Source organism: Protopterus annectens, chromosome 6.part1, assembly GCF_019279795.1.
Source record: "Protopterus annectens isolate FY-2018-M chromosome 6.part1, PAN1.0, whole genome shotgun sequence".
NCBI lineage: Eukaryota > Metazoa > Chordata > Ceratodontiformes > Protopteridae > Protopterus > Protopterus annectens.
Window position 1 is genome coordinate 252696873 of NC_056738.1, and position 12568 is coordinate 252709440.

Here is a 12568-nt window from a genome sequence, read left to right on the forward strand (position 1 = left end):
GTAACTCAGTCACAGTTGCTATGTCTGAACTCTTAACTATTCAACTATGGCAGTGTTTATCCTGCTCTCAGTATGTGTGTGGCTTGTCAGATGCTACTGTGACATTATTACCTAGTAGCTACCAACTAGCATGACTGTTTCTCAGCACGCAGTACTATTTTACATATCCACTAGATTTGACAGTAAATATACATGACATACTTTGTGTGCTAGACTTGTATATTCCCTTTACATTAATTCCTACTATTTTATGATATATTTCTTTCAGCACAATGTTCTTCTATAGCACTCATGGCTTAGTGGTAAGTCATGCAGACTAGCGTTTCCAAGGTCCTGGGTTCGAGACTGAGGGAGGTATTTTATTTTGCTGCTGAGAAAACTACAGGCCTTGTCATTCAGAGTGACTAAGGCACTTTTAAGCAGTTGTAAGCGGGTTAGCGCTGGTTTGCGCTGAGGTCACGCCACTGCCACTTAGCTTCGCGCACACCCACTTACTACTGCTTAAAAGTGCTTACTCTCGCGCACACCCGCGCTATTTTCTTTGAAAGAAAAGAAAATGGGGAGATAGGAAAGTGGTGAAAAAGGGGTCACAAAGAGGGTGGAACAGTAGGAAAACAAGCTCGGGTTTTGCTGGAGAGATGTAGGAAAGGCCCATAGCTGCCCATTTCTTAGTCAGCAACAGGTGTGCCTATGTTTGTAATTTGAAACCTTCCACCCCTGAGAGGGGTGTAAGGACAACAATAATACTTGTTGTACAGCCAGTTGTAATTGCCAGTTTACATGTCCAGCAGACATGTGTGCAAAATGGGCAGCTATGTATGGGGTGTAATTTTTTTGTGGGTACAGAGTGCCCTTTTTTCTTTTTTTTTTTTTTCAGGTGAGAGTGGTATGTCGGGTACAGGAAGTCGGTATAGATGGGGAGGTAGGTTGGGGAGGTTAACAGACAAGATGCATACAGGGGCGGTGTATGACACATGTGGGGGGGGTTACACAATTGACGGGGACGGATGTTTGGATATCGCGAGCCCATGAGCCCACAGATGGCAACAGTGGAACTGAGATCCCCACCCATGGGCAGTTGCCACTGTGCCTTCACTGCCCAGGACGGGGCTGTGCTGGGGGCTGTGTAGGCCGGGCAGCAGGCACGCCCGCGAGTTGTGCCACCCGTGCCTCAAGCTGGCGTAGGGGCCCAAGCACAGCGTGCCGGATCTCCCTACACACCACAGTCCGGACACTACGGAGGGTGAGTGAATGTTCTCCTCTGGCCACGCTTGCAGAGGGGGGACGAGCCACATCCCCTGCAGCGCTTCCACCTGCAGGTGGCACAGGGCCACCGGAGGAGGGTCCGGCCTGGGCACTACTGCCAGGTGCACTCGCCAGCTGAGGTGGGAGAGGTGGGTCCGCTGGAACCCGCCTTCCCTGTCGTCCTATGTTTTGCATTATGTTATGACAGTTTGGGTTAGTAACATACAATACCATTCACGATTAGTTGTAACAGCATGCATTAGTATTCCCATTAACCAAACACCCATAAATTCAAGCCATTGAACAGCAAGCATAACACATGCATAATTTGAACAACACATTCCAACAACATGCAGGGTTGATTGATGGCAACAGGCCATCAGGTTTGGATGTATGAACAGGGCAGATGCATCAACGCACATGCAAATATGTATGAACCAACAGGACAAATGTCCAGGGGTGTTAATTGTGATTGCACATACCCATTTCACGTGGAATGGATTATTTGTGGTTATAGGGTTGGGTGAAGAAATATTTAATTAACAACTTCAAATACCTAAACATATGCTGTACATTTCTACTAGCTGCAGATATATACACACTACAGGTCTGCCTACAGTTTCCTATGTGATAACTACTTCAGGTTGGTGATAGGAATGTTACTGCTACATCAATATACATTTCACATTTATTCATACACATTCATATCTGGCTCTGTTCAGCTACATCATCCTGCTACATTTGCTTTATATGGCTATAGACAACTGTGGATGTTTGGTATTTCAGGCAACCATACTATCTGCATATTGCAGACTGAGAGCAACATATCCAGAGTTTGGGACACACATTCCAGCTTCAGTACTGTTTTCAGCACATGTTGCTGTTTGGTTCTGTCTGTCACATTCATTTCATTCTGTACTGACTGCAGTATACTTTATTCAGGTGTTATTACTACTTTATTGGTGGATTCATACCTCTTTCTCACACTCTCTCGCTTGTTTTATTTTTACAATTCAGGATGGTACTTAATTCTAGGCTTTATTGACATGTTTTACCTTTAGTTATAACAATTCTTTCCAACAGTCTCACTTATGTCATGTTTCAAAATTTCAACAGGGATATATTTCATTAACAATCATATTTCATTGTCTAGTATTTTAAAATACAGGTCTTATTGTGTATAGACTGACTACTAGAGCAGTGTTTCATCTATTGACAATTTAAATATGTTATACAAAACATTTTTAGTTGCCTTTGTGGGACAGTTTTATTATACATAAATATAATAATAATGTATATATGTACAGTTGTACCTATATGTATATTTAACTTTACTATTTTTATTCGTACTATTGACTGTAAATTTATTAGGATGTAAGTAACATAGATTGCTTCATATCCTAACGAATTCTATGTTTGTGAATGTTGTTAGCATTTTTAACTTATATTGTAAAGGGACATATATTTTTAAACTACCTTGGTCGACAACAATAACTTTTCAGCGTTATATAATAGATTGACGTATACATATTTCTTTTACACACTTTTCTGTATATCAGCATCATTATGTATATCTATTCATACATTTTACATTTGCATATTAGTACACTTGTTTATTCATTTGTAGACTAATGGGGATTCATTTAAGTATGTGAATACTTTTTATTTTTACACAACACTGGTTTTATAAACACAACAATTTACTTAATTAACAATTGAGTTTGAGTTGCGATTGATTCTAATTTGGGGGCAGGCGGTTTGAGTTATTTCAAAAGCCGAAATTTCAAACAGGTTTTGTTACTCTGATGATGCCTGATTGTTTATACGTGTGAAAGCGCTTAGTGACAATACCTTTTATTGTTATTTATGTTTTTTTATTTATTATTGTTTTGTTTGCCTGGTCCATTAAAAGGCTTAAGAATTCTTGGAGCTGGCTTGACTCTTAGTGCAATGCCCTGCACATATCATTATTCATAAGAGTATAAAGCAAACTGAGGGTTAAATAATGTGCAGAAATACGTTTTTGATTAAACATAGCTTTACTCATTTTGTTTGCAAGCTAAGAATGGATAGGTTACTGAGCACAAGTTCAAAAACTCATTCATGGAAGCAGACCTTGTATGAAACTATGCTGAGTATCATGAATGTTAAGGAATAATCTACTTGCTGAACTGGGTAACAAGACAAAGTTCCCAACAGCACATCTCAGTGGTAGCTCCACTAGATATTTGCATGGCTTCCAACACATGTATTTGCAAATGTACTCAGGCCTTGGGTCCAGGCATGTGCAATTATAAAAAAAAATTAGATGTCTCCTGTACCACCTTACTAATACCTGCTAACCTTAACCATGCCACTTTACCTTTCACAAACCCTTTCTATACCACTATTCAGACTAATATGGTCTGAACATATGATGGGTTTTTGATGACCTGATCGTAAAAGGAAGTTGTTGTGGCTCCTTTTTGAGATTACTTTAGGTTTAAATATCTTGAGGTTTGCAATATATTGAATTTTGAAATGCTTACATCAGATGGCTGCGTTTCCATGCATTTGCATTTCAATAATTCTATATATACTGTGATGTAGATATATTTGATATATATTGATAGATATTAAGTAATGTTGTACTATTTTTTTGTCCCTGTTTTATCAAAGGCACTATTACTTATATATTTTGTTAATGGGTCAGAAAGTGGTGTGAAGATTGTGAGCTCATAGTACAGTGTTGATAGGAAATATGGCCTTGCCCTGCTTTTGAAGCTGGTGTATCCTCCCAGATTTTGAATCAACGTGTGTAGAGCAGCAGGATAAAAGTATGTAGTCTGTTATCCATCTTGAGCACACAGTTTTTCACATGCTGCTTTATTATGATGGCTGTATTATAATCTGAATCCCATCATGCTCTGCCCTTCAACCAGATGGTGAAATCTGTCCTGCATGCAGTACACTGAAGATAGTCATGCCTCCTGATGAATGGTATGCTGGTGAATCGGTACCCCATCTGAAGAGCAAGAAGTCTGTACATGAACTAGTAAATGCCCAGTTATTTCTAGCAGAGCTTTGAAACATGCATTGTCTTGGTGACAGAGGCATCTAAGGCACAGATATTTGATTTGAGGCAAACTCTGCCATCCTGTCCATGTAGTAGATGAAGCACCTTTCTGCTGAACATGTTTCTTCAGATATTTCAGGTGTTAAGATGAGAAAAAGTACTATAGAGAAGCCATGGTCAGATGTTTGTCCTCGTTCAAGAAGTGCTGCATGTAGTGCAATACTGTTTTCATTTTGCACAGAGTTCATTGCACAGTTATGTCGATGCTAGCATGTTCGAACCAGTGTACATGAAAATAGTGATAGCAGTAACGGTGGCAGGTGCTATATTCATATGTATCAAATCATAAGATTCCAGAGGCAGGGCTATTTATAGTGGGATGAGTGCCACAAGTTAAACACCCATGTAGATTATTATTGTTTATTAATGATAAGTTTTTATTGGGGTACCAGGAGAATAAACTTCCTGACTAGACTATTATTAGTTATTGTGTATTAATTTAATGCAGTGTATGTTGGGTTGCTTGCATGTTTTCATCACTATGTGTTATTGGTCTTCAAATGTAGATTTTCTAGTGTGACTGTTTCATCAAAGAGCTTTCCTCACATACTGTTCATTTGTTTAGGATGGCTTATGGCTAAGCCACTAAGTGTTATTTCCCCATTGCATTATTTCTGCTTTGGCTTCACAAACAAATTTGTTCCAAGTCATTCTCTATACTGACAGTACTGTAAACTCTGAGCAACATTAGACATCAGAAGTGGACCATGTATGAGGAGTGCAAGGTAGGTTAATCTGATTAGATGAGCATAATTTATGACCTCTAAAACTTAACTGTAGACATTAGGACTGCTCAGCAGATACAAATTTCCCAGCCTACCTGGCACTTCCCCTGTCCCATCATGTTTCTACAGTTGTTTTCTGTCACCTTACAGGGTGGGGCAGAAAAAAATGGTCCCGTATCACTGTTCTTTAGATTTTATGTAAACTTATGAATTTTATTGCATAGCTCAGTTTTATTTATGCTGCTTCTCGTTCTTTCTCCTTTCCTTGAGAGACTATTGAAATTACTTTTCTTTATTGGGACTGTGATAAACTGAGAAGCTGCCTGCCTAGTTAGATAGAATTTTGTAAATAATTCTGTTATTGTAAATATTAATATGATCCACAGGCTTGTTTCACAAATGTAAGAAAACTGTTATGTGCTGAGCTTCAAAAAAAAAATAGCCACAGTGCACCCTGCTGGAAGAAAGCAAAAATGTTTATAAATTATATGCCTATGCAATGTATGTTTTCGTGGTAGAAAACTGGGACATACAGAGTTTACTTATTTTCTCAGAGTTTGCAAGTTAAGAATTTTACGACTGGGTGTGATCTCAAGCTAAGAGACAGGATGTCTGGACTAGGAGTTTCTTTCTATTGTCTTAAGACAGAAATAATTACTAGGTTTCACATGTAAAGTGTCTTTTATTGCTCTGTGACTTCCTGGCAGCTGCAGATCACAAAGAAATGTTAAATTTTAAGTCTCTGTTAGCCTGGAAACTAAATCAGAAGTGACAAGAATAGTGTAATCTGAAATGACTCAGCAGTAATGTGTATTATCAATTTAAGAGATCTCGGAGAGAAACAGAGGGCATTTTGTATTTGTCTTCAGAAATGTTAATAACTCACCTGCACTTTGCCTTGCTGTGCAAGTAGGATTTAGATCTTAGTATTTCTGTTTGAGATGTGTAGGACTAAAACAAGATTAGTCTAGCTGTTTTCTATATTTATGTCAAAACTGTCCTACAAGGTTGTTTTTTTTTTTCCTGTGATTTCTGAACGGTCTCTTGTCACTGTGTTGAGTTAATAAGTGTCTTGTGTGTTTATTATTTGTAAAATATTTTTAAACCTTTTAACTGTGGCTGTTTTGTTTAGAGATATTTAAGCTCTTATAGTACTTGCATGTATTTGATGATACTGTACAAGCTGGGTCACTCTTACTATTTGAATAACAGTAACATTGCACAGTAGAATTGGACACCCTTTGGTAAGGGCCTTTAGATTAGCTGATAAGAGTAGTTGGTGGCAGTGATTACTACCTTATAGCCGGGGCAGAAGGGGGCATAGCTAGTGAACCTGTGCCAGCCTTCCTCAGGAGTGCCTGTGTGTTTGCATATAAATCAAATCTCAAAGTGTGTGTGTTTATCAGCTACTTGGGCATGGACACGAAGCACTGGTTGGACAGAGAGGGTACTGGAGGTTTTGGGTTGACTGCTCGGCTGAGATCTGAACCGTATAGCTGTGCCAGTGCTGAGTCTTATTGGGGGTCTGGAGAGAAAGGGAGAAACCAGCCCCAGACTGACTGTGATCTCTATGTGCTCTTAATGGAAATTGTACTTTACTGTGTATGTACTTGTTATCCTCTCAATGTCGGCACCCCTCACTGGTGCTAGTGGGTGAGGATTGAGGCTCCTTGATTACTGGGCCAGTGCACAGGCGTTAAAGGAACATTTTATTTTTTGGGCTCATCATGTCATACAAGTCATAACATTTGTTTAGGCGTTATTGCTGTAAGATGCAATAAGGTCTTAAGGCATTGCTTTTTCTTACAAAGATTTTCTGCACCATTGCTTTTTCTTACAAAGACTTTCTGCACTTCAAAATGAAATTTTCTTTCTAGAGTGCTTCTTTGGCTTCAGTCCATTATATTAAGGAAAAGTGCATAAATATCTTTATTCTTAAAAATGACAATACATCAGTGGTCTGTACAAGGTCAGATTTTCTGTGGTGTGGGTGCTAAATTTCAACTTTCACAATGTACTTTTTCAAAGATGCAGATAAGGTAGTGCCAGATGTTCTTACAGCATGATTCGCAGAAACAACAAGAGTCGAGATGAGAATAGACTGTTCTTGTCCAAGTCTGGTTCCCAATAAAGTCATTGGTCCAGAGGCTAGGGTCCCTATCCCTGCAATCTTCAGAAGGCTGCTGTCAGCTTCAGGATAAATTGTAGCAATTCTGACTGTGGTGTCTCCCTTTTAAGGTAGACAGTGGTGGGGAAGGCTCTGGCTATGTCCATGCATAGAGAATATCTTCAAGGACAAATGGGTAAGGGAAATTATCCATACGATATTCAGTGCAGTTTCTTTCCTTTCTACTCCATGTTCCATCAAAATCCAACTCTGGCTGGCAGGGAAAGCGGTAGCCTCTTGGCAAAAGTGCATTTCATGATGCACTGTCAAATCAAGAAGGCTTGGGATACTGTATTACGTTTTTTGATTCCCAGTAAGACAAAGCACTCTGGCACTTTCTTGATCATAGAAGCCTAAATATTTTCATTACCCAAAGAAACCTTTTGCATGGTCGCAATGCAGTATATCCCTTCATGCTTACCAAAGGTGACTGCATGTGTTTTTGCAGTTCCAAGATGCTTGCTTCCACATAAATTGCCATACTTCAGATGGAACAGCTTAGCCTCCAGGATGTTCCCAGTTGCATTTTAGTTGCATTAGTCCATTTCGGGTTACAGAGTTCCAAGTTTAACTTTTACCTGGATGAGTGTTTTTTTTTTTTTTTTGCCTCCCTGGCACACAGTGCTGTTTTTCACCAAAGGGAGTCTGTTCTTCAGCCATTCTTAACTTTTGGAATGACAGTGAACCTTGTAAAAGCCTTATTTCTTTTGGTTGAGATTCTTATACATAAGGTAGTGTCTTCACACAACTATGAGTTGGGCATCTTTTTCCCAAGACTGGATCCTATCTGTATTGTACATGGTACCCATAATGCTCAGTTTCCACATAGTACAAGCAGAGATTTGGATGCTGGGTCTTATTACTGTGCCCTATTTCATGGTAATTCATGCCAGGTTCCAAGTGAAAGACCTCCAGTTGCCATTCTGAGTTCAGTAATCTCAGCATCCACATTTATTCACCCTGTCTGAATATCCCACAAAAAAAATGCCAAATAAAACAACACAACTTTCCGTTGTTTCTTGTTTTATTTGGTGTTTTTTTTTTTGGGGGGGGGGTTCATTTTTTTTGCCATTACATCGGAGTTTAGCTTGTTTTTGCTGTCTGAAGATCCAAAATGTGTTACTTTTGTCTGACCAGATCCAGCAGTCATTTTACAGGGAGCTCTTTTTAACTCCAGACATGTTTGTTGACTGTCACACTGATACATTTGCCCTTGGATAGAGGGTGGTGGAGACTATTCAACGGGTGGGCCATCCAGAGGGCCTGTACAACCCAGGAGTCTTCAGTACAGATTGTTTGGGAGATGAAAATGCTTCTGTCTTTTCTTGCCTTTTGGCACTCTCTTTCAAAGGACGCCTTTTGTGGACAGTCAGACAGTATGACTGTGATCTGGTGCATCATCTTACAAGGGGAAAACATGGTCTTACCCTTTCTTTTGAGAGGCCTGATATTGTGGCAATGGACAGGCAAATCCCCTCACGTCCTTGTAGTGATAACACATCCCAGAGGATGCCAGATCAATAATGAATAGTCTTCTAATGCAGACAGAAAACAGATCAAGAAATGTGTTGGTTCACTAATGGAAAACACAAAGACGCTGGAACACAGATGTGATGTAATTCCCTTAACACTAATGTAAATTGCAGGAAGAACCTTTAGTTTTATGGAAGGTCATAACCTGGTCTTCTAAAGTTTGAGGCTTAAACAATGCTGATGCACACACACACACACACACACACACACACACACACACACACACACACACACACACACATACATATACATGTACTGTGTTGGTCTCTCTGGTGTAATTGTTATGCTATGCATCCAGACTGCATACTTCCTCTCCACACTGGTATTTCTGGCCTTTTTTTTTAGCCATTAAGAAATAAATGATGTACAATCCTTTCTAGTGCAAGTGGATATTTAATCACTGTCTAGCATCAGTACCTCAACTCCTGATGAAGAGCTTGTGCTATACCAAAAGCTAAAGTATTTGCAAAATCTGAGTTGGTCCAGCAAAGGTATTGTGTTACATTTATCTTCCAGTAACTTTTTCTGTGTTCAAGTGCTTCTTATGTGGTCACTGTGTTAATGACCAAGAAGCTCTTTTTGTCTCATACAAGTCCCAGGGAGTGATCTTGTTACATCTGCAGTGAGCATTGTGTTCCAAACATTTTCACTGATCCCACCTCCCTATGGTAAGATGCAAGATGTTTAGTCCACTAGTTGCAGAAATGGTTGTCGTCCTGTTTGTCACAGATGTCCTCTGATGACAAGATTTATTCAGAAGTCCTAACTATTCAAATGCGTATTTATTCTCATAGCAACTTTTTGGCCTATACAAAGAGGTTTGTTCTTTGGTACTTATTTCTTTTCAAAGCTATGTGGCTGTGAACTTGTAGGATGCTACTGCCTCAACCTTCCAGCAGGTCACACCCAGACATTTATTCACAGAAGTCTGCTGCGTGGCGTGTCCACATGCAGTGGTTGGAAGGAGTTCAGGCCTAGTGGGCATCCATCAGAAAAACATAACTTGACAAACAGACTTGAGTGTCCTTGGCCATCCCCCAGGGATGTGGACCACTTTTCTGTTGCACTGTTCCTCTGCTGTTCTCTGAAATCTTTAATGCTTTTCTTAGTTATTCCTCCATCAAAGTTCATTTTGCACTCATCTTCCAGTACCATTATGCTCTAGATACCACTTCCCTAGCTGTTTAGGTTTGTTAAGGTTTTCTTACTTAGGTGGTCTAAGTTGAAGTCCTGTCAGGGTTCTGTCCTTTCCTGGAATAGGTTATTTTATGCTATTAAAGAAGCTTACTTTTTTGCTGTTTGAACGTACAGTCTCAAATGAATTTAAGTGCTTGTCATGAAAGGCCCCTCTCTCTGGTGCTGGTTACATCCGTTAAAAAGCCTGTAACTCATAAATCCTTCTGTGTGCTTTTTATAACAGAGTTGGCAGTACTAACCCATCCAATCCCAGTCAAATTTCTTCTGTTTTTTCCAGTATGTTGTAACCATGGTGGATATATTCACTGTATGGTTATCTACAGTTAAGTTAGATTTTATGTGGCTATGTCAAAATCTTTCAGGAAGTAAGATCCCATCTTTGTCTGCTTTATAAAAATGAAGTAGGACAAGAAGGTTGTCAAGCTCACCTTTTAATATGGTCAGCCAGTGGCTTTGTTTGTTGCCATGAAAAGCATGTAAGAGCTCTACCTGTGATTTCCCCCCACCCCAAATTCACTGTGTTAGAACAGTGCAAACCTCCATGGCCTTTGTCTGTAATGCCACCTTAAATGATTGTACAGCAGCAAATTGGTCTTCATTCGAGCACACTTGCTCAGAAGTTGGGCACAGTTTCAAGGTATTAGTTTAGGACTGCTGTTATTGGAATATGATCCCATGATGGTGGCTATCCGTGTTAACAAAGAAATCTCATATAGGTTAGTGAAGATGGACTTCTTATCTGATGTGAAAGTTATGTGCATACCCTGCTGACAAACCTGTAAGAAGTCCAGTATCTGTAACCTATCCTCAGTCTATCCCCCTCCTTTTTCCTTAGCTCTTTCCCCTTCCCTGTTCCTTTCTTTTCCTTTTTCTCAGCTTTCTTGACAACTTCAGAAATATAGATGAAGAGTAAGAAAAAGGGGAAGAAAGCAGGATACCTTTTCTAATGCAATCTTGAAAAGGGGAGACTGGCAGCTTGCTGAATAGAACTAATCTACAAAATGCAAGTGTTAAGAGGTTACTGAAGATGGACCTTCTTGCCACTGTCTTCATAGTAAGTAATTTTCATTTTTGTCACTGAATTCCAAGGTTAAAAATGATGAAAATAAAATATCAACATGTTGCTTACAAGCCAAGTTGTGTAAATATTGTAACTGAATGTTTCTTTGTTCATTAGGACTAAAACAGTTTTTTACATTTCTGCAACATTTCAGGCAGCATTCTGGACAGCAGTCTAGACAGTCTTTTACATCGTTTACGTGGACTCTGTGATGGCATGGAGCCAGAAACCTTTGTAGACCATGAAATGGTCTTCCTCCTAAAAGGCCATCAAGGTAGTCCTTTCATGTTGAGGGCGAGACATTCCTTGGACAAGACTGATATGCCGTGGCACCTTCGTTACTTGGGACAACCAGAAATGGGTGACAAGAACAGACATGCATTAGTTCGCAATTGTGTAGATATTGCCACTTCTGACAATTTGTCAGAGTTTTTGCAGGAAATGGGTTTCCGGATGGATCATGAATTTGTAGCCAAAGGACATATATTTCGCAAAGGCATTATGAAGGTTGTGGTTTGCAAAATTTATCGCATTCTTATATCTGGCAATACTGATAATATTGAACCTTTATCCCTCTCCTATCTTGTAGAGTTGAGCATTGTGGCACATGCTGCCCAGGACAGTGTTTCTGATGATATGCGGAACTTTGCTGAACAGCTGAAACCTCTAGTTAATCTTGAGAAGGTTGATCCCAAAAGATTAATGTAAATCTTTGAAATTTTACATATTATATGTGTGGATTTTAGTGAACTGTGTAAGAATTTCTTATGTTGATACTTCAGTTATGGATAAAATGTCTTTGAAAATATATTCTTTGCCCTGATTCATTTGAAAATATCTCTAATAGATTTATATTGGATAATTTTGTTCTTTCATTGGCAAATGATCCCTATTTTCTGTTCTTCATCACTCAGAATATAGAATTTATTGTTTTTCTGTTTATTCTGCTGCTTAGTGTAATGTAGTGCTGTTTTATATAGTGAAATTTAGATGAGAAGTTATTTGTAAAATGTAAATGTTGCTCTTTGTGGTTAAAAGGCTTTTTTTTTAATTGTGTTCCATTGATGTGGACATTAATTCCAAAGATTGTTTGTAATTGTAGAATTTGGAGTAGTAGAACTGAAAGTATAAGTGCTGGGGAGTGTATAATAAATCTGAGGTTACATTACCTCAAACTGTTCATCACACAAAGTGTTTGCCTTACCCTGAGGTCCAGCATTTCAGAGTTAGTGTTTGCAAGTAGTTTGGTATGGAGCACAATTCTACGCATCAAGGGATACACTGCTGAAAGAAGCCTCAATTATAGAGACTGCATTGCACAGTGCATAGTTCACATTAGGCAGGTTGCCAAAGACATGCTTCAAAAGCTGATTATAATTATTCTCACTGTTTTTAAAAATGTGGTACTAATTATAGTGCATAATGCAATTTATATATATTGTTTAACATTTTACTGCCATTTTAGTGAGTTAGTTAATGAATTGACTATGCATGTGAAGTAATGAGCCCACCCCCTGTGTATCTTG

General features: G+C 39.1%; 1 protein-coding gene across 3 annotated transcripts in view; it reads left to right on the top strand.

The window, feature by feature from the left end:
- Positions 1 to 12229, top strand: part of MED18 (mediator complex subunit 18) — an 82452-nt gene extending 70223 nt beyond the window's left edge. For all 3 annotated transcript variants that reach the window (XM_044075683.1, XM_044075680.1, XM_044075681.1), the window contains one exon: positions 11197 to 12229. In XM_044075683.1, coding sequence (XP_043931618.1) covers positions 11197 to 11750 — 554 coding nt within the window. In that variant the 3' untranslated portion in view covers positions 11751 to 12229. The remainder of the gene's footprint in view (positions 1 to 11196) is intronic.
- Positions 12230 to 12568: the final 339 nt, after the last annotated feature.